General features: G+C 61.0%; 2 protein-coding genes across 3 annotated transcripts; one reads left to right on the top strand and one right to left on the bottom strand.

Annotated features, from left to right (window-relative positions):
• Positions 1–1,749: 1,749 nt before the first annotated feature.
• Positions 1,750–13,381, top strand: ZDHHC9 (zinc finger DHHC-type containing 9). The gene is made up of 9 exons (XM_027897882.1): positions 1,750–2,064; positions 8,886–9,046; positions 9,597–9,755; positions 10,499–10,636; positions 10,789–10,837; positions 11,107–11,209; positions 11,348–11,451; positions 11,569–11,734; positions 12,487–13,381. Exons 1-9 carry the CDS (start codon positions 1,898–1,900, stop codon positions 12,589–12,591), a joined length of 1,152 nt encoding a protein of 383 aa, XP_027753683.1. The 5' UTR covers positions 1,750–1,897; the 3' UTR covers positions 12,592–13,381.
• Positions 13,382–14,193: 812 nt separating this feature from the next.
• On the bottom strand, positions 14,194–19,227 carry SASH3 (SAM and SH3 domain containing 3). Of its 2 annotated transcripts, none has more exons than XM_027897871.1 (8): positions 19,125–19,227; positions 16,834–16,929; positions 16,442–16,591; positions 16,208–16,361; positions 15,987–16,135; positions 15,665–15,871; positions 15,258–15,408; positions 14,194–15,156 (listed from the first exon to the last, which is right to left on the bottom strand). In XM_027897871.1, the coding sequence occupies exons 1-8, from the start codon at positions 19,176–19,178 to the stop codon at positions 14,969–14,971; spliced, it is 1,149 nt and encodes a 382-aa protein (XP_027753672.1). In that variant the 5' UTR covers positions 19,179–19,227; the 3' UTR covers positions 14,194–14,968. The 2 variants fall into 2 exon arrangements, with proteins under 2 accessions (XP_027753672.1, XP_027753674.1); XM_027897873.1 differs by having other exon boundaries at positions 14,194–15,153.
• Positions 19,228–19,399: the final 172 nt, after the last annotated feature.

The following is a 19,399-nucleotide window of genomic DNA, read 5'->3' as shown; positions in this document are numbered from 1 at the left end:
GCCGCCGCTCGTCGCGCCGGGCCCGCGCGCCCCGCCGCAAAGCGCGCCCGCGGCACGTCACGGTTGCCATGGCAGCGGGCCCGGCGGGCGGGGCTGGGGGACCGGAGGGGCCCGGGGGGGAACCGGGAACGGAGAGAGACCTCCGGCCCGGCCGGGACGGGACCCCGCGGGGGCTCCGGGCCAGCTCTGACCCCCCCCCCTCCCGAGGAGCCCGCGGATCGCCGGTGCCAGCCGAGGGCTCCGGGGGTCTTCGCTCCATCCGTGGCGCCCGAGGGTCCCCCCAGCCCCAGGGATTCCGGGATTCGCTGTTTCCCCCCGGGACGTGCCCCAGGGATTCCGGGATTCGCTGTTTTCCCCCCCGGGATGTGCCCCCCAGGGCCGCGGGCTCGGGGACGGGGCTCCCGCACCTGCGGCTCCTCCTGCCCGCCGGGCCCCGACTCCCAGGGGCGTTTTTGGGATTTATGGGATGTGAGGGGTCGTTGGAGCACATGGACGGAGTTCCCAAGCACGGAGGGGTGTCTGTGTCAGTGCTCAGCCACCGCCGGGGTCACCTGCGCCAGCAGCATCCCCACTCCTCCTCCTCCTCTTCATCCCGGCTGGGCGCGCAGGAGGGCTCAGAGCAGGGGAGAGGGATAACGAGCTGCTCCCCATCTGCTCCCGTCTCCATAGCAACAACAAAGTTCCTTATTTTTCCCCTCGGATTTGAGGCTCCGGGGCCCTGCCCCCGTCCCCGCGGGGAGCACCGTGTGCGAGACACCGGGGTGGGACGCCGAACCGAACCCCAGAGCCTGGGAGGGAGCGCAAAGCCAGAAAACTGGTGTGCGGCCCCAAAGTGTGGGAGGGGCAGGCGGGGAACTCCCCGTAATGGTCCCAGCGGCAGAACTGGGGCTTGGCAGCACGGTCCTTGGTGGCCACCCGGTGCGAGAGAACGGGAAAAGAAAACCGAGGACGGCGGAGCGGCGCCGGTCGGGCCCCGTCGGGGGTGTGGCGGGAGCCAGGCCAGGCCGGTGACGCCCCGTGTCACTCCTTGTTCCTATCCCGGACCCGGTCTGGCCCCACCCAGCCCAGGCCCCGCCCCCGCCACGTGCCGGGCCGCGCCTCCGCCCCGCCTCCCCTTGTCCGCACCGGGGAGGGGCCAAGGCGGCGGAGTGACAGCGCGCCTGGCCAATGGACACGCGGGAAGCTCAGAAGAGGGAGGAGTCTCTGCCGAGCGACAGAGCTGAGAACCAATAGGCAGGCGGGATGGGAGGAGCCGCCATAGAGTGACAGCAAACGCGACCAATAGGTCAGCGGGGCGGGGCGAGGGGGCGCGGCAGGGCCAATGGCGGCGGCGGCCGCGCCCCCTTTGGGCTGCGGGGAGTGGCGGCCCCTCCCGGCGCGGAGGGAGCGACCGGCCCGGCCCGACCGGCACCGGCACCGGCACCGGGTGAGCGGCAGCGCGGGGCCCCCGCCCCTCCCGAGCCCTTCCCTCCCGCCCTCTCCCCTCCGCGGGGCGGGCGCTGCTCTGCCCCACTCTGCCCTACCCGGCCGCGCCCCGTCCCCTCCCGCCGCGGGGCCGCCCCGCCGCCCCCTCCCCGCCCGGCCGAGGGTCTCCCCGCGGACCGCGCCCCGCGCCCCCTCCCCGGGGGGTTCCCGCGGCGACGCCCCTCTCGGGCGCGGGGTTTCCATGGCGACGGCCGCCGCCCCCCGGTCCGGGGCTGCCGCCGCCGCCGCCGCCCCGGCGCTGACCGAGCGCTCTCCCGGTTCCTTCTCCCGCAGCCACCAGCGCAGCCCCGCGGGGCCCCGATGATGCCGGGGGCGCGGGCGGCGGAGCAGCAGGAGCAGCAGCAGCAGAAACAGCAGCAGCAGCAGCGCCCGGACGCGCGGCGGCCGCCGCCGCCCCAGTAACGGCCCCGCCATGTCGGTGATGGTGGCGAGGAAGAAGGTGGTTCGGAAATGGGAGAAGCTGCCGGGCAGGAACACTTTCTGCTGCGACGGCCGCATCATGATGGCCCGGCAGAAGGGCATTTTCTACCTGACGCTCTTCCTCATCCTCGGCACCTGCGCCCTCTTCTTTGCCTTCGAGTGAGTTCCCCCGGGGACCCCCGCGGGGGATGGGGCTGGGGCTGGGGACCGGTCCGGGGGCCTTGGGAGAGGGAGGGGAGCCTGGCACGGAGCAGCCTGGCAGAGGGGAGCCTGGCACGGTGCGGCTCTACCTGCCCAGATCTGCCTCCTGGCCCTCAGCAGGCTGAGCCTGGAGGTTTTGAGGAGGATGGGCCCTACTATATCTTCCCCCCGGCTCTGCCCATGGGGTGACTTTTCCCTGTGTTCGGACCCTGCAGGGTGACACTGGCCCTGTGTCCCCACGGGTCACCCTTTCCTCTCTCTGTGGCTTGGCAGTCCCGCGTGCTCCTGGCCCTGGGATGGCCAGGGTGCAAGGGCACTGCTGCTGCAGCCCTGGGGTCCAGCCTGTGTCCCTGCCCTTGGGGGGACGTGCAGCCACCCCTGTCAGCCCCACGAGGGAGGGAGGTGACCCTGCTGGAGGATTAAAGAGGAGTGAGGTTGTTGGCTCCAGGGCTCCTGCCAGTCTGACCTGCCCCCAGTGCTGCACTACAGTAGAGCCCCCACAGCCAGAGCCCCTCTGGTATTTGGGGAGGGTCCAGCCACCCCTTAGATCAGCTCTGCAGCCAAAACCTTGGATCCTGCTGAAGGAGAGGGATCTGCCCCCTCCTTTCAGCAATCCCTGAGAGCCGGGCTGGCCTTAAAGTAATCCTACAATCAAAGAAACAAACAAAAAGGGAAAAGCTTATGTTTGCCCCAACCCGTGCTGTTGAAGGGGGCAGGACACCCCTGTTGCCTGGTTTGAGGATGAAATTGGATCAGCTAAACAACTGCAAAACTTCCTCAGTCTCCTTGGGTATGTTTGTGTTTCGGGGCAGGAGAAGGGCTGAGACAGGATTGGGTAACACAAAAGCTGGTTAAGCCAGGAAAAGCGAGCGGAAGGAGCTGCTCCCAGGCTAAACCCTGGCTGTCCCTGCAGATCCATAAAGGCCTCGGCCCAGATGCTGGCCTCCTCAACATTTTCCCCAGGCTAGGGAATTTGTCTCCACATCTCCTGGCCTGGCATGGCTCTCCCTAGTTCCCTGCCCAAATTATCCCTGTCTTAGTGTGAATTCTGAGGTACCAAGTGACACCACTCCTGGTTTGTTGTTTGGGGCTTTTTTTTCATCTGAAAAGTGGGGCTCAGACTTCCTGCCTTGCAGGAAGAACTAGTAAGTGTTTCTGCTCCAGAAATGCTTTTTGCTGCTCCAGAAACACTGATTTGAGGGATAATTGCTCTGGCTCCCTGTGGATTCTGTCCATAGCAGGAGAGGGAACCACATCCCGCTCTGCTGTGGTCGCCTTCACCAGCTGCAGCAGGCAGAGTGAGCTAAGGCTGTGTTCCATCCCTAGGCCGTGGTTAGCTTGGAATGTGACTGGAAATTCCTTGAGAAGCCCCTTTCCATGCTCTGGGAAGCAGAGGCCTATGGAGAGGTTGCTTGCACCGAGACATCCAGACTGTGGCTAGAGCCAGAGGGTAGTCTGTGTGGGGGGAGTGCTGCTGGGAGCAGGATCACCTCTGAATTTTAGTCAATCATCTGGGGAAAAGTTTGGGAAAACACCACATACCCATTTGATTCAGTGCATGACATCTCAGTGTTTTCTGTTTGGTAAAGAGGGAGTTGTTTTGAACTTGTTCGGGGATTTTTGTATTTACAAGAGGGACGATGTTTTGCCTTCCCATCTGGAAAGACTCCCCAAGGTCTCTTTTGCACCGACCAGCCTGACATGAGCAGCTGGGCTCCCTGCCTACCCTGTGCACCCTCCACGCACCTTAGGGAGCTTTGGGTGAGGGTCTCAACCTTGAGCTTTCACCGTGTTGTGCATTTGTCTCAGCTTTTGGCAGGTTCTTTCGCGTTTGCATGGAAATTCCCGGCTTCCCCCCTTAAAGCTCGTGCTCCAGAGGAGCGATCCGGGCGTTAGGGTCTGGATTCCGAGCGTGGCACAGGAATGGGAGGTGGTGGGCGGAGGAGCCTTTCCCCTCCCTGCCCGCTCACTGCAGGGCTGCCCGTGCCGTGGTGCCTTTTCCATTCAGCTGAATCACTTGCGCAGTCACACCTTGTCTGAACGCGGCTCCGGGGGTGCCCGGAGCCAGGATGTGTCTGGCTGCTCGCCCTGCGCCGGGCCGGGCTTGATCGCGGCGCTCCGCCTGTGCTGGCTCCGGTTACAGCCGGGGCTGGTGGGGACGGGCACCCACATCAGGGGAAAAGCCACCTCCGTCCCTGGCTGGCAGGGTCCTCCCCAGCCCTGGAATGACAGCCGTGCTTTTTGGGCTGCTGCTTCTGGGGGTGGTTTTTTTTCCTCCGAGTATCTCCGGTGCCATCGGCTGCCCCGCGGTGTCCGCAGGCGAGCGGGCTGAGCCTCCTCAGCCCTGTGGGTGGGAATTTCCGTGCTTCGATCCCCCCCATCCGCAGCGCTGTGGTCTGGGATCGCCTAAGTCTCTCCATCCGGGAGCGAACAGGAGACCCAGGGGCGGGCAGAGCTCAGTGCTGTACCTGAGATCCGGCTCCTCCCTCCTGGATAAGGCAGAGGCACGGAGCTGTGCTGGCTCTGGCTCCCGGGAAGGGCTCTGCAGCCACCAGAGTCCTCTGCCCAAGGGCACCTCTCTCGCCACCACTTCGTCAGGGAGCAGCTCCCGCTGCTCAGGACTGGTCCCTGCAGGGTCTGAGACCTTTGTTTAACTAGGTCTGCTCCATAATATGTCCCATAAAATTCAGTTCCACATCCTCTGGGCATTATTTCAGACTCCTAATGGTAATGTCAGCCCTGTGTCTGGGCACTTAGCTGGTAACTCTGCCTATGGTGTTCCAACATGAGGAGATGCCCAGGTCAAGCGCTTGTGAAATCCCTTTGGGAGCAAGGATGATGGGATGCAGCATCCTCTCTCAAGCTGGGAGTTCCCGCTGCAGTTTGCCAGCCTGTCTCATGGCCTGAAGTGAGTTCCTCACACACCTGAAGGGAATGGGATTTCTTTTGCCTCCAGCTTTTCAGCACAGAACTTGGTATCTGTAAATGTCAGAGGCTTTTCTAGTGCTCGGGTGTATTTGTCACTTTGTTTTTCCTACTTTCTTACCTTTGTAGAGATGAAAATGTGTTTGTCTTCTAAGGGGTTGAAAACACCTATGCTGCCCCTCATGTGACTTTATTTTTTAGTTTTGATTTCCAAACCCCAGAGACCCAAGACTGACAGAGGAGCCTCTGAAATGTTGTTACCTCTAGATAGATCTCTGACAAGCGTGGTCAAAACTTACACATGAGTTGATAGGTGCTTTTTAATCACTGGGATTTCTTTTGATAGAGGTGAACTTGTTGGTGTCCAGAGTTCAGCTTGTTTCACTCCTGTTTGTATGTGCAGTGGCTGCTCCTGGGGTTTGAATTGACCCTTTTCTCATATGTGAGTTCCTTCTCAGGAGGTGACTTCCTCCTCCCTGCATGTCCTCTGTGGCACCCCATGCCTGTGTGGACCTTGGGGTGGTCTGCCTGTGTGCAAATTTGATTTTTAGCCAGGACAAGAGCAGTAGCATCAGCGTAACGTGTCTGTGTCCTGCCCAGCCGGGTCAGAAGCACGTGTGTGTGCTGGCAGTTGATGTGGGTCTGTAGTGAGGGTTTCTGTATCACCGCTGGCAGATGGGAAGAGGTTCCAGGGAGAGCTCCAGCTCTGCCTGGTGCTGCTGGGAAGGGCCTGGACACAGCTTTGTGGTCGTGGCACTTAACCGGGCTTTGGAGCAGCCTCCTGCGCACTTACCACAAGCACAGTGGCTCCTGGACACCATCCCAGAGCTGGGAGGTGCAGATGGCTGAAGTGCCCTGGTGGGGGTCAGGCGTTTGGGAGAGATACAGCTCTGCTGGCGCTCACAGTGTGTTTGTGCCGTAGTTTAGGAAAGTTAAACAGGTTGGTTTGCAGGTGAGATGTGAGTAACTGGTATCATGAAGCTTGTGCTGAGCCCAGTTGGGCACTGCACAGAAGATGCAGTGCCCTTTGGCTGTGGCTGCAGTCGCTGTCACCCAGGCACGGTGGCTTTCCCCTTCCTTCAGAGCTTTGCTCAATGTGCTGGTTACAACAGACCTTCTCGAGCGGGCACAAAATAACTGGCCCAGCACTGCAACTAGTGGCACCTCCCAGCTGCTTCTCCCGCCACCCCCCCACTCCAATGATCTCTTTGTTGAACCTTCCTGCCCCCAGCCCACCCCCCTCCCCCCGTGACAGTGGATTGTGATAGTGCTGTTATTGTCTGCTTGTCAGTGACAAAACGCTCCAGAGCACAGATATGGTGCTGGGAGTGGGGGAACAGCATCCTCACATGCCAACAGAGCGTCTCTGTTGGCTCTGAGCTCTCCCAAACAAAAGATCTTTAAAATGTCTGTTATTACTGAGCAGTGAAATCATGCTGGAGATGAGGCATAGACTGAAGATACCCCAGTGCTGGTGAGTACCTGAGTACCGAGTGAAGACCTTTTTGTGGTTGCTGTCCCTGCTGTGGACGTGTTCCCTGAACGTCACCTCCCGAAGAGTGAGGCCCCATCAGTGCAGTGGAGGACAGGAGGCACATGGGGTCTCCATGCTGGGCTCCACGATGGGCCTTGGGATGCAGTTTCAGTGTGGTGGGAGCTCCTCTGACTCTCACACCTCTGCCCTCAGCTGTGAGGGGCCACAGAAGCCAGCCCAGTTAAGGGAAGTGAAGCTAATCCTGTGTGGGAGCAGGAGGGCCGTGGCTCAGCTTTAATACAGTTCATGGATCCATATTTAAACCCACAATATGTTCACGTTGTCACTGCAGTTCCAAAAGCTGTTGTGTCAGCTGAGCAAGGGTCAGGCTGTAGCCCTTTGGGACAGACAGTGTCCAGATTTTCAAGGAATAATCACAGAATCAGTGAATCATTTAGGTTTGAAAAGACCTCCAAGATGATCTAGTCCAACCTTTGACCAATCCCATCTTTGTCAGCCAGCCCAGAGCACTGAGTGCCATGTCCAGTCATTTCTTGAACACCTCCAGGGATGGTGACTCCATCACCTTCAAGGGCAGCCCCCTTCCACGTTCTGACCCCCTTTTCCAGGAAGAAATTCTTCCTCATGTCCAACCTGAACCTCCCCTGGCCCAGCTTGAGTCTGTGTCCTCTTGTCCTGTCACTTGTTACCTGGGAGAAGAGGCTGACACACACCTAAACCCATATTACATACTCCTAAACCCATATTTCTACCCCAAATGGGCTCCAAGGTTTCTGTTTACTTGCTGACTGACTTGCAGCTCTCCCTGGACTTTGCCCTTGCAAAAGGAACGCGAAGTTATCTTGGGCTGCCTGAGGACGATAAGCTTGGCCCTCTGGCTCTTTGGCTGTGGGCAGGGCTCAGCACGGGAAGGTTGTTTTGGGGGACTGCAGAGTGTGCAGTGCCTGAAATTAGGGATGTTGGTGGTAGGGGGCAGGCCTACAGGCATCACTGGGGGTGCTTGGTGTGGCCAAGCGTGCCGTAGCTCCAGCGTGCAGCCCTTCTGTCCTTGTCACACGCACTGTGTTTGGGGAAGCTATGGTGGGAATGCTGTCCAGAATTAAGTAGTCAGTGCTGTGGAGCTGGAGGAGATGGCCTTGCTTTGGGATGGCAACCCCCCCTGGGGAGCATAATCCCCATCCTCTCACTGCAGTAGCCTGATGCTCTCTTGGAGAGTAACTGTGGAACAGAAGGAATATGGGTTGATCCACCCCTCACCCCTGAGGGGTGAGGGGTGGATCAACCCATATTCCTTCTGTTCCCTGAGGGTGAGGGGTGGGTCTAGGAAAGCCAGGTGCCAGAAAACCTGGGTGCTCAGCTGCATCAGGAGGCACCCCAGGGAAGCAACATGTGAGAGGAGAGGTGAGACATGGCACAAGTGGTGGGATTGGGGCGAGGTTTCCCTTAAACCGTAGGAAAGCTCCCTTGGAATTTCGCCCCAACATCAGTGGGGTTTTCCGAAGGATTTAGGGTAAGAATGTGTTTTCTTTCAGCCCAGTATGTCTCTAAACCGTGACTTCTGCCCAGGCCTGTGCCGTGGTGCTCATGGGAACGTGGATGGGAGTATATGGGAGCAGCACATATGAGATGAGTGCCATACTCCCTTTGCACTTCCTCCATCAGCAGGATCAGAACCATAAACTCCTTATCAAGTCTTGCTGCATTTATAGCGCAAACAAACCTCGTGCCGTGTTCCCTCTCAGGCTTGGGAAGTCTCGGAGCAGGAGCCTTTCTGCTTTATTTGGAACTTTTCAGTCCCTTGCCTCAGAAAAGCCAAAGGAAGACAGACACTGCATGGGAATGTTGCACTTCCACAGGAAACCATTCCTGTGCAGTAAATTCCAGTAATTTCTGTGGTGCTGGAAGCTGCCCTTTAGGGGCCAGCCAGAGATTCCCATCATCCCCATGTGCTTCCATGCCTTCTGGCTCTCTCTGGTGGTGGGTCCTCGACCATGTCTTGGGTGCTTCTCCCAGAGGTCCAGCCCATCCCTTGGCACCAGGGGTCTAATGGGCATGGTCCCTCCAGCTGCCTGGTCACGTTTCACCCAAAACTGGAGCTGAAAACAGAGCAAATGCTGGGAAGTATCTGTGCCTGGCTGGTGGAAAACACAGCAGTGCTGGTGGAAAACACAGATGGTGCCTGGTCGCTGGAGCTGTCCCAGGAGTGTTCCCCCGTGGTGGTGGGATCAGAAGGACGTGCTGAACAGCTTCTCTGCTCTAGGTCTTACCAGTGCTCAGGAGCGCCGGGGCTTTGGTGCCATGCCAGGTGCTCAGACTCCAGCCTCGCTCTGACTCATCTCCTCCTGCCCCGTGTCCGCAGGTGCCGGTACCTGGCTGTCCAGCTGTCCCCGGCCATCCCCGTGTTTGCAGCAGTCCTGTTCCTGTTTGCCATGGCCACGCTGCTGCGGACGAGCTTCAGCGACCCCGGGGTGATCCCGCGGGCCCTGCCTGATGAGGCAGCCTTCATTGAGATGGAGATTGGTGAGTGTGGGGTGGCCAGCCTGGGGAGGGATGGAAAAGCCTCTGTGTTTCTGGCATATTTTTAGGCCACAGTCCCTGCAGAGCCTTTCTTCCTGGCTGGACCTCCAAAAGTGAGGAGTGCTCCGATCTGCTGGCTCACTGTGCTTGGCCATGTCTCAAAAAGGGGGCACGATGTACCTGCGTCTCTCTCTGGGAACCCTTTCACCTGCTGCTTTCTTTCCTGTGTACATACAAACTCAGTTCGCTTTTGGGAAGGGGTGCAGGAAGCTTGGTGTGGTCCCCTTGATCCCTTAGGGAGAGAGAGGAGTTTTGATGGATGCAGGTGACAACCCCTAGCCTCCTCTCAATGTGCCCATAAAGCTCTGGCATCCCTTCTCTTGCCTCCAAGCTGCCAGGTTGGCTCTGGCCCGCAGGAGCAGAGCTGCAGCCGCCGGCTCTGGAGCCAACGGGCTCTGGTCCCGCTGGTAGGAAAGGCGGGGAAACGAGTTGTGGTTCTGGGCCTGTCGTGTTGTAGCAGCAGGTCCGATCTGTGCCCTGCTCTCTCTGGCAGAGGCCACCAACGGGACCGTGCCGCAGGGCCAGCGCCCGCCCCCGCGCATCAAGAACTTCCAGATCAACAACCAGATCGTGAAGCTCAAGTACTGCTACACGTGTAAGATCTTCCGCCCGCCCCGCGCCTCGCACTGCAGCATCTGCGACAACTGCGTGGGTGAGTGTGGGGCTGGGCATGCTGCGGCCCTCAGCTCATGGGGGAACCCTGGAGAGGGAGGGAGACCTGTGCCTCGTGCTGGGCAGGTCTGGAGTGCTGGCGTGTCCACACAGGGACAGGCTGCCTTGTCTTACGCTGAAAGGAGCTTGATGTTTGCTCAGAATCTGGAGCCACGTGGTTACTCTTTGCCAGGACTTTGGCAATGACTAGTCTAACCAAGTCTAAGTTCTCTGTGTATGTGTGCAGCCTGTTTTTCAGTTCCACTGGACTCTGGCCTTGCTAGAGGGTTCCAGTGGAGAGTTGTGTCTTGAATGAGAACTCCTTCTTCAGCATGGGGATTGTGCCATCCTTTGGGGTGCCCTGGTTGTTGTCCTTCTGTGTGTATAATTGACTCGTGTTCAGCATTGCTGCTCCAGGTAGAAATCCCTTTCCCTCTCATCAGATTCCCAGCCATTGTGTGTTTATGCAGTTCTGTGAACCCTCTCCTGATTATTCTAGCAGGCATATAGTGGGTAGGGTAACAACCTGGGGACTCCAGGCCTTCATCTAACCTGTGTGTTGTGGCTGTTGTACCCCAGGGAGAGAAGGCAGCTGAGGGGCCAAGTTCAAACTCTCTCTTAACATGCAAAATGACTCATTATGAAACAATTTTGGACTTTCTGACCTGGCCTCCCCTCCTGGAAGGGGGCTGGCATATGGAGTTGTGAGTTGGAGGGTGCTGATCTCTGTCTTGGCTTCCCCAGAGCGCTTCGACCATCACTGTCCCTGGGTAGGCAACTGTGTGGGGAAGAGGAACTACCGCTACTTCTACCTCTTCATCCTCTCGCTCTCCCTCCTCACCATCTACATCTTCACCTTCAACATCGTCTACGTAGCACTGAGTGAGTCTGGCTGGAGGGCTGGAGGGCTGGGAAGGAGGGAGGGAGTAAGGGTACGGATAGCGGTGGGAAACCAGAGTGATGGAGTGGGAAAGGGAACTGGATTCGATGGGATGTTCCAGAGTAAAAAACCTCTCTTGCTTTTTGTATTGCAGAATCTCTGAAGATTGGGTTTCTGAACACGTTGAAGGAAACCCCAGGGACATATCCTTCCATGGTGCCAAAGGCCTGGCTTCTCCAAAGCTGGGGGTTAGTGGGAGCTGCATTATGGACGGGCTGCCAGGCCTCTCTAACAAGTATCTCTGGCCATTTTCCCCCCTGATGACAAGATGGGGAGCAGTCTTGTGGCTTTTGGGAGGAGGGTAAAACAGAAAACCATGGTTAGGAGAGGAAGAGAAGTTGGTGTGCCTGGGGGTTGTGACAGCTGGGCTGGGCCCGCTCCCCGGCTGTTCCCAGTCCTTAACTGTTCTCACTGTACTGGAGGTGCTCATCTGTTTCTTCACGCTGTGGTCGGTGGTGGGGTTAACTGGGTTCCACACCTTCCTGGTGGCACTGAATCAGACAACCAACGAAGACGTAAGTAGGCTCTTCCTCTTCCTCTGAGCCATCACCGTTTCTCGGCACGTCACAGCTGTGCCCACTCTGCAGGCCAAAGCAGGGCTCTGGTGGGGGGTTTCCCTGGAGCAGACCTGACCTTGTGCCTGACTGTTTCAGATTAAGGGGTCCTGGACTGGGAAGAACCGTGTGCAGAATCCCTACAGCCACGGCAACATAGTGAAGAACTGCTGTGAGGTGCTCTGTGGGCCTCTTCCTCCCAGGTAAGCTGTTGAGAGGCAGCCCTGACCTTTGCCTTCCACCAGCACTTCCCCCTGCTGGGAAAAGAGATGGGATTTGGGAAGGCATGTGTCTCTGACGGCGTGGCTCTGTTCTTGCAGTGTCCTGGACAGACGGGGCATCCTGCAGCAGGAGGAGAGCACAGCTCAGGAGGGGCTGTGCCCACGGGGGCCCGGCACGCAGGAGCCCCTGGCCATGCAGGGCCCCCGGCAGGCTGAGGAGAGCAGCATGAAGCAGCAGGATGGCAGCATTCCTCTCCCCAGTGCTGTGAGTAATCCCTTAGGGAGCTGGGGGGGCTCTTGGACAGTGAGGAAAAGCTGAGAGTGATGTAGGAAGGACAGAACAACAAGGGAGAGCTGTGCTGAGACGCTGCCAGTGAAAAGCCCATTTGCTCCAACACTGAAAACCAGGGCCTCTTGGTTTCCTTGGGTTTCCTCAAAGGAGATCACAGCTGGCTGTGGTTGTGGAGATCAGTCCTGCCGTGAGAGCACTCAGGAGCTAGGAGGGCCTGGGGAAGGGTGGGATGTTGCAGGTATCTTGTTCTGGTGCTGCATGTGAGCTGGGAAGGGTCTCCCTGGGAATGGCCCTCGTGGGTGTGGGATCTCTGTCTTTGGAGGAAGCTGTTATGGCCCCGAGCAGCCTGCTCTGTGTTTGAAATTAGCCCTGCTTTAAGGACATATTTGGACAGGAGACCTCCAGGGTGCCCTTCCCACCTAAATTATTCCATGAACATGGTGGGAAGTGGCTGGGCCTGCTCTTCCTTGGGCACAATCTGCTGCTTCTCTGGTGGACACAGTCCAGACCACTTTGGCTGGAGCAGTCCAGTGCTCCAGCTCTTCCCGAAGCTTTTGTTGTTTTTGTTGGGGGGCCCCTGGTTTCTCCTTTTCCCAAGCCCAGCCGAGACCGCTGCTGGTGGAGCAGGAGGCGGGAGCAGAGCTGTGGGGCTTGTGTGCTCAGACAGGTGCTGGGGGCATGTACTGGGGTGTGTTCCTGCAGGTCACTCTGTCCTCTCTCCCCAGGTTCCTGTACCACCCCTGAGTGATGCTGAGATGCCGGAGGAGAAGCAGCAAACGCCTGGGGAGGTCCCGGTGCCCTCCCTGGACGCTGGGCGAGTGGAGCACTAGCGTCTGCTTGGAAGGGAGAACTTTCTTGTTTTGTCTAATCAAAGCTGGAAGTGATGGAGGAGAGGAGGAGAAGGGCTGGATGGCAGGCACCCGATTCCCCATGGCCATTTTGCTTTAGTCATTACTCGCCACGGTGTGAGCCGGCGGTGGCACGGGACAGCGAGTGTGGGTGGCACGCCCTGGTCACCACGGGGCACTGCCACTGCCGAGGCAGGCCTGCCTGCGGCCAGGGCTGGGCCTCTGGCTCTGCAGGCTGTCCTGGATGCTCCATCCCGGCTCGTGGCCGGGGCTGTCCCTCTGCCTGGCCCCGGCTCTGACGGGGCAACTCGTGGTCCAGCAGCTCAGCAGTTAGGGCCGGCCTGCTCCCTCCTGCTGAGGAATCCCCATGGGAAGGGGAAATCAATCATGGCAGTAGCGTCCTCTCTCCCCTCCTCCCTCCTTCCTCTAATCCGTGACGTTGTTTTGTGGTTGGCGTGGCAAGGCTTGTCAGGAGACATTTTGGTGCCCAGAGGACCCAAACAAGCGGGAAGGAGTTCTGTTGGCAGCGGTTTTTAAGTAGCTTTCTTCCTGTGCTCCTTTTCGTGTGATGTAGCCGGGGCAGCAGCTGTAATGGGGAGCCTCCTCACCCTGCCCTGGGGCTCACAGCGACCCCGGGAGCTCGAGGGAAGGAGCGGGCAGGCCCCTCTACCCGCACCAGCCACAGAGCAGTTGTGCCAGGGTGTACAGAGCTGCAGGGAAAGGTCTGCCTGTGCCACCGGCTCCCTGGCTGGTGCCGGGGCTGCGTTTGCTGCTGGGTGTCCGCGCTGAGCCCTCCCCTTGCTGTGGCACGATCGCTCTGCAGAACCTCAGCCCCGATTCTGTGTTGTGTCATTGCGTTCCCGTGTCCCCCCTCTGCCTTGCTCTGCAGTCCTCAGCCATCCCAGACTGGCTGTGGGAGCTGTGCTGGCTGCCCGAGGGTGGGCTCTGTGGTGTCAGTCACTCAGCAGCGTGGGGAGGAGAGGCTGAGGGGATGGTGGGAGAGCTCCACGCCGTGGCAGGGCTCCTCCTCCCCTGCCCCACTCCCTGTGCTGCGCTGGCAGAACTCTCACGCCTGCGGGGTCCCCACAGAGGCCAGCGGTGGGGAGAGGCCATTCCGTGCCCTGGCCGCTCCCCATCCCACACCGTGAGTGCTGGGCACTCCCGTGCCTCCTGCAAGTGTGCGGTGGGTGGTGGCGGGGGGGGGGATGTCCCGCCTGGCCAGTGCTGGGTGTGTCTCCACGATGCTCCTGCCTGGCAGGGGGAAGTCGCTGTTGCTCCGCCCCTGGCCGCATGCCATCCTGCTTTCAGCAGCCGTGCGGAGCAGCCCGCTCTCCCCCCGGAGCCTGGCCTGCGCCTCCCACCTCGCTCCTCTTCCCTGGCCCCTCGCAGCGTGGCCCTGGGCCGTGGCTGGCAGCGGGTGACGGTGGTGTTGACATGGTGTTAACGTGGCACCGGCGCTGCCCCCTCTCCTGCGGCGCCGGGGTCTCCCGGTGAGAGGGCAGAGCTGCTGCTCTGGCTGTGTGTCCGCAGTGACCCTGCGGCTGCTCCCGGCCTCCCTGCCACGGCACTGGAGCCAGCCCGCTCCCGTCTCGTCCCCCCAGGACAGCAGGGGTCCTGCTCCTGGCCCCGAGCACCCCGCCGGCCGTGGGAGCCGCCCCAACATGCTACTGACCAAAATCTCAAATTCAGTGTGAAAAAGTGTATTTTTTGGCTCTGCTGCTCCCCATTCCATGCAGTGTGTGGGGCGCTGCCTGCCGGGACCTGCCTGCGCTGTTTGGGGTCTCCAGAAGGAAGGCGGGGTCGGGTGAGGGTTCTTTTTTTTTTTTTTTTTTTATTATTATTTTTTAATTTTAAAACAATGAAGGAAAATTAATTGGTTTGAAAATGGCTGAGCTGTAGCCCCTGCGTGTCTGTGCTGCCCCAAGCCAGCTGTCTCTTCCCCCTTCCCTGTACCTTTCCAGCCTCTCCATCTCACATTTCCAGAGTGTCTTAGCTGCATTTTTTGCATCCTGCTTCCCCCCATGGCGGGTGAGGGGGGTGTCTCTGTGTGCCCATGCTGAGCAGTGACAGTGAAGGCTTTGTTTGCCTGCAGGCATGGCTCCTGTCCCCAGCTCCCTCGAGCAGCAGCCCATGCCTGGAGCGCGGTGCCCTGGGGTGCCCAGAGTCTCCACGCTGGGGCAGCAGTGCCAGGCAGCACCATGCAAAATGTCCTGGGGGTACAGCACCTGCCTGTGGTGCTGGGGCTGAGCTGGGCCCTGAGGTCACACCACTGGGGCTCCCCTGTCCCCTGCCAGCAGCTGTCCCCTCCAGTCTGTCGCCGCTGCCAGGGCCAGAGTGGGAAGCAGCAGTGCCAGTGGGCTCAGGGGGACTGTGCCATGGAGAGAGCCCCCAGCTGCTCCTCAGGACCCCCCAGCTCAGCCTCCTCCCGGCTGCCATCCAGGGTTTCCGATCCCTCGAAGCAGCCTGAGTCCCGGGGAATGTCCCCTTTGGGCTCCGAGGGTGATGGCAGGGTTTCAGAGCTGTCACCATCCTCTGGCTCACTGGCTGCTGGGAGAGGGACCGAGGCGTTAGTGGTGCTGCTGGGATGCCCAGCGAGGGGGGCTGTGGGTGGTGGTGGGGATCTCCCACTCCCTCCCTGGGGCTCTTACTGTCATAGTCCAGGAGGAGCTCGGCAGCCGTCAGCAGCTTGGCGCGGTGCTGGGGGTCTGTGATGTGCAGCTCATTCAGGTGGGTCTCCTTCAGCTCCTTGAAGTCCTCCAGGGTCTGGTACCCGTTCAGCAGGAGGGTGGGGATGTGTTCCTGGGTGGGGGGCAGTGGGCAGGGATGAGCAGGGCTCAGGTGGCTCCCCTGGCCCCCCGGGCGGGTCCATGGTAGGCCCTTGCCCCCACATCACCCAGAAATGCCCTGTGTGTCCCCTCTGTGCCCCTGGGGTACTCAGTGGAGGGAGCCAAGGATATGGGGGATAGTGAAGGGGAGCAGAGGGGGTGGTTCCACTGCTGGCACCCTGCTGGCACATTCTGGGTGCCACGATTCCCCCATGGCCCCTGTCCCTCACCTGCAGGTTGATGCGCTCCAGCAGCTCATGGAGGGTCTTGGGCTTGAGACGCTTGCTCCGGCTGGAGCCCCGGCTCCTGCGGGCAGGGACTGTCTCCTCAGGGATCACATCCACGTAGATGAACTTGAAGGAGCCCACCCTGTTGTTGAGCAGCCCGGTCCAGGTGCCCACAGGTGGCTTCTCGATGATGCCAATGATGTCCCCTTTCTGGGCCAAAGGAGATGTGGTGGCAGTGGGTGCAGGCTTGGGGACAGCTGGGGGACACCTCTGCCTCAGGGGGATCCCCAGCCACCCTCCCTCCCTCCCTGGGGCCTTGGCTCACCCGCAGCTTCAGTGAGTCCTTGTCGTAGGGGCTGGGGGTGAAGTCGGTGTGGACGCGGGCCCGGCCGCAGAAGGGGCCAGTGTAGGCTGGGACACTCTCCTCCAGCTGCAGGCTGTCCCGGGGGCCACTGGGGCTGGGAATGTCACTGCCTGCAGAGAGGAGGGGGTCAGGATGTGCTCTGCTGGGGGCTCAGACCGGTGCGCTGCCGGGGCTGGGCTCACCGCTGGACATCTGGCGGCTGAGGGGTGGGCGCCCGTCCTCCTCCTCCTCCTCCAGCTCCAGGGATGACAGGGGCCCCTTGTCATGGCTCCACTCCCCTGCGCTGCCGTCTGGGGACAGTGGGCACGGGGACCCCTCCTCCTCCACCTCTCCCTGCTGTGGGGACCAGGGTCAGGCTGGAGGAGAGGGAGGTGCCCCCCTCTCACCTGCCCATGCCCCCCATCCCCCCCGCTCACCTTCCCCTCGGCCAGTGCCTTCACGGCCATCCTGCCCATCTTGCGGTTCATGGTGCGGGAGATGACCGCCCGCCACTTCCTGCCCAGCTTCGTCCCACTGCTCCGTGGGGCATCCTCAGGGCTGGCAGTGCTGGGATCATTCTCAGGGATCTGCCAGAGGGATGGACAGTGAAGGCAGAGCCCCCCACCGCAGGCAAGCCTCAGTGGGGTCACACAAGGCTGTAAGACCCCAAATCCCACTGGTGCTGGGACGTGGGCTGCTCCATGGCATGTGGACCCCTGGTAGGACCAGGAGTTTAGGGAAACCAGCCCTGAAATAGGCTGGGAAGGGAATCCCAGGGAAGCAGGGCATGTCAAGGGGTACTGCTGCCCTGAGGAGGCAAGGAACTCACGTTCTCCTCCAGGTTGAACTCCTTCTCGCTCGGCACGGGGGAGCTGACCTTGGACTTGGCAAAGTCCTTGAAGCTGCTGGAGCGCTGGAGGGAAAGCTGGGGGCAGGGAGAGGGGTGTGAGGGGGGAGATGGAAAGGTGTGAGGCCTTCTCTCTGCACTCCTTGCCCCAGCTCCCCTTCTCCCTTTGGGCTGCTCTGCCCATCCCAGGGCGATGCCACTGCTGGTGGAGTTTTTTGGCTGGCACAGTCTCACCTGTCTCACCCCACTCCAGAAGCTGCCATGTGCTATGAGCCCACCAGCCCAGGGATGCAGAGCCCTGGTGTTGCATGTGCAGCTGCTTGGCACAGCATTCCTGGGGCAGGGACGCTCCGGTGTGGAGTCTGACACTGCCAAGCTGGGAGCAGCCCAGGGCTTTGCCATGCTGCTGTCCTGGCACACGGGCCAGGCATGTCCTGGGGAAACACAGGGCTCTGCAGCACCCACAAGTGGGCAGGCAGTGAAGGGCTAAGAACATGAGAGCAGCCATGTCCCTGCTTCTGCCTCCATGGTCAACTCCAGGACTGAAAGTTTCCTGTGTTTTCTGACTGTGAGTGTCCCCCACAGCCCAGAGAGCACCTTCAGCTGGCTCAGTGCCATCTTCGCACCAAAGCCACCGAGGCAGGTTCTGAATCTCAGTCCTGCTGCACCCCTCTGTCCCTGCTCCTTCAGTCTTCCCTGTGACCCCTGCCTGCCTCCATCTGCATGTCCTCTGGTGTCTGTCCCTTATGGGAAGGGTTTCTTCATGACAGGAGCGTCCTTGGTGCCAGCCAGCCAGCCAGCATCCCAGCACAGCCACACGGTCCCGGGTCTCCCTCATCCCTGGATGCCAGCACTCCGTGGGAGCCGGCTCGCGTGTTTGGGCCAGGTGAGCTCGGCTCCCACTGCCGGCACGCTCAGAGCAGGCACCGCGGCGCTCGCTCTGCCGCCGCCACAAACACCGATTTCCGTTCTCAAGCGGTTCTGCCGGCTCCGAGCTCCTTCCCAGGCCCTTCCTACCCCTGCTCAGCCTGTCCTGCCTTTATGCTCCTCCTCGGCTCCACCGAGCATCCTTCAACATTTGTTTTTGCCGTTCCTTGCAGAGGGCTGGCTCGGAATGGGACCCCCCGCGGGGCTTTACAGGGCAGGGCCAGCTCCAGGTGATCTCTGATACCCCCCCAGCACCCTGAAACCACCAGACCCAGGAGCGTTGAACCCCCCGGGGCTCTCCCTGCAGAGATAAAACAGCTCCGCAGCCAGGAAAGCCCCTGCCCCGGGGCTGGAGAAGCCCTGGAGAGCCTGGGAGAGGGATTTGAGCCAGGGAGGTCGGGCTCTCCCGGAGCACTGCAGCGAGAGGGAAGTGAGAGTGGCTGTGGCTGGGCAAGGGCAGGGGATGCCCACTGGGACCTGCCGGGCTGGATGGGCCATCCCAGCGCAGCGAGGGGGACTTCACCCAGGTTTCCCGTGAGAGCTTCCCAGCACAGATGAGCTGCCGTGGCGGGATGTGTGCCTGCTGTGGGCAGGGCCCTGGCACCAGGCACTGCCCTGCTTCCCATGGTGACTTGCCATTGCTGATGCCAGCCCGGCAGGGCTTGGCAAGAGCTGAAGTGCCAGCTGGTGTGAGACCTGGTGCAGGGGGATGATTGTGGCCCCCACTGGCGACTCCAGCCTCCAGACAGGTTGCCACGGGGTGGCACACGGCCATGCCACGCTGGGGGCTCTCAAGAGGCCGCGGTGCTGGCAGCTGGTGCTGCTGTGGCTCCCACCTCAGAGCGATGCTGCCAGAGGAAGCGGCCGACACGTGACAGAGCTGCAGCCTCGACCGCAGCACCTTGCCGGGCTGGGAGCTGCACACTCGGCACCGCAGCCGCGTCCCCCCAGGAAATGGCAGGCGGCCGCCCACGCCGTGGGGAGCCCGTGGAGAGTGGGGGCCACAGCCTCCCCCAGGCCCCACGAGTCCCGCCGGCACCCCGGCTGGCACCCATGCTGATCCCGGGGACTGTGCATCCTAGCCACCCATCCCACCAGGATGCACGCCAGGGTGGGAGCTGGGCAATGCCAGCACTACGCACCGGCGAGGCCACAGTGGCTGGTGGCAGCAGGGACAGACTGATGGCAGTGCTGCTCCCACGTTGTCGTAACCCCCTGGGGCTCTGCCCCAGCTCCTGGCACCAGCCCTCCTGCTCAGCATCCCACGGCAGCCCAGGCTTGGACAACTCTGGGTGTGCAAGGACACCCGCGTGTGCTGAGGGCACCTGGATGCTGCCAGCACTCACCTTCCTGTGTCCTGGCTCCTTCTCCCCGGCGTTGGAGGGCTTGCGGCGCAGCATGGCACTGGGGCCGGAGGGCACAGCGCTCGGCAGCACCTCGGCACGTCCCGTCCCGTCCCGTCCCGCGGCACCGGCACCGAGCCGGGAGCGCACAGGAAGCCGGCGGTCACATGAGAGGCGCTTGCAGCCGTGCTTGGGGCGGCTGCCGGGGCGCGGGCTGGGGCAGGAGGAAGGAAACTCTCCACGGAACTGCTGCCCTGCCCGGGGCCCCCGAGGTGGGG

Source organism: Empidonax traillii, unplaced genomic scaffold (genome assembly GCF_003031625.1).
Source record: "Empidonax traillii isolate 1590-97213 ecotype Southwest subspecies unplaced genomic scaffold, ASM303162v1 scaffold565:size409173, whole genome shotgun sequence".
NCBI classification, from domain to species: Eukaryota; Metazoa; Chordata; class Aves; order Passeriformes; family Tyrannidae; genus Empidonax; species Empidonax traillii.
The sequence above is the reverse complement of the archived record's forward strand: the minus strand, read 5'-3'. Positions and strand labels throughout refer to the sequence as shown.

Excerpts from the sequence above, each read along its gene's own strand:
- ZDHHC9 (XM_027897882.1), top strand. The coding sequence starts at position 1,898 with ATGTCGGTGATGGTGGCGAGGAAGAAGGTGGTTCGGAAATGGGAGAAG. Across the intron at positions 10,838-11,106 it reads TTGAAGGAAACCCCAGGGAC|TGTACTGGAGGTGCTCATCT; the intron begins ATATCCTTCCAT and ends AACTGTTCTCAC. Across the intron at positions 11,210-11,347 it reads ATCAGACAACCAACGAAGAC|ATTAAGGGGTCCTGGACTGG; the intron begins GTAAGTAGGCTC and ends TGACTGTTTCAG.
- SASH3 (XM_027897871.1), bottom strand. The coding sequence starts at position 19,178 with ATGCTGCGCCGCAAGCCCTCCAACGCCGGGGAGAAGGAGCCAGGACAC. Across the intron at positions 16,136-16,207 it reads CAGCCGCCAGATGTCCAGCG|GCAGTGACATTCCCAGCCCC; the intron begins GTGAGCCCAGCC and ends TCCTCTCTGCAG. Across the intron at positions 15,872-15,986 it reads AGGACTCACTGAAGCTGCGG|AAAGGGGACATCATTGGCAT; the intron begins GTGAGCCAAGGC and ends CCTTTGGCCCAG.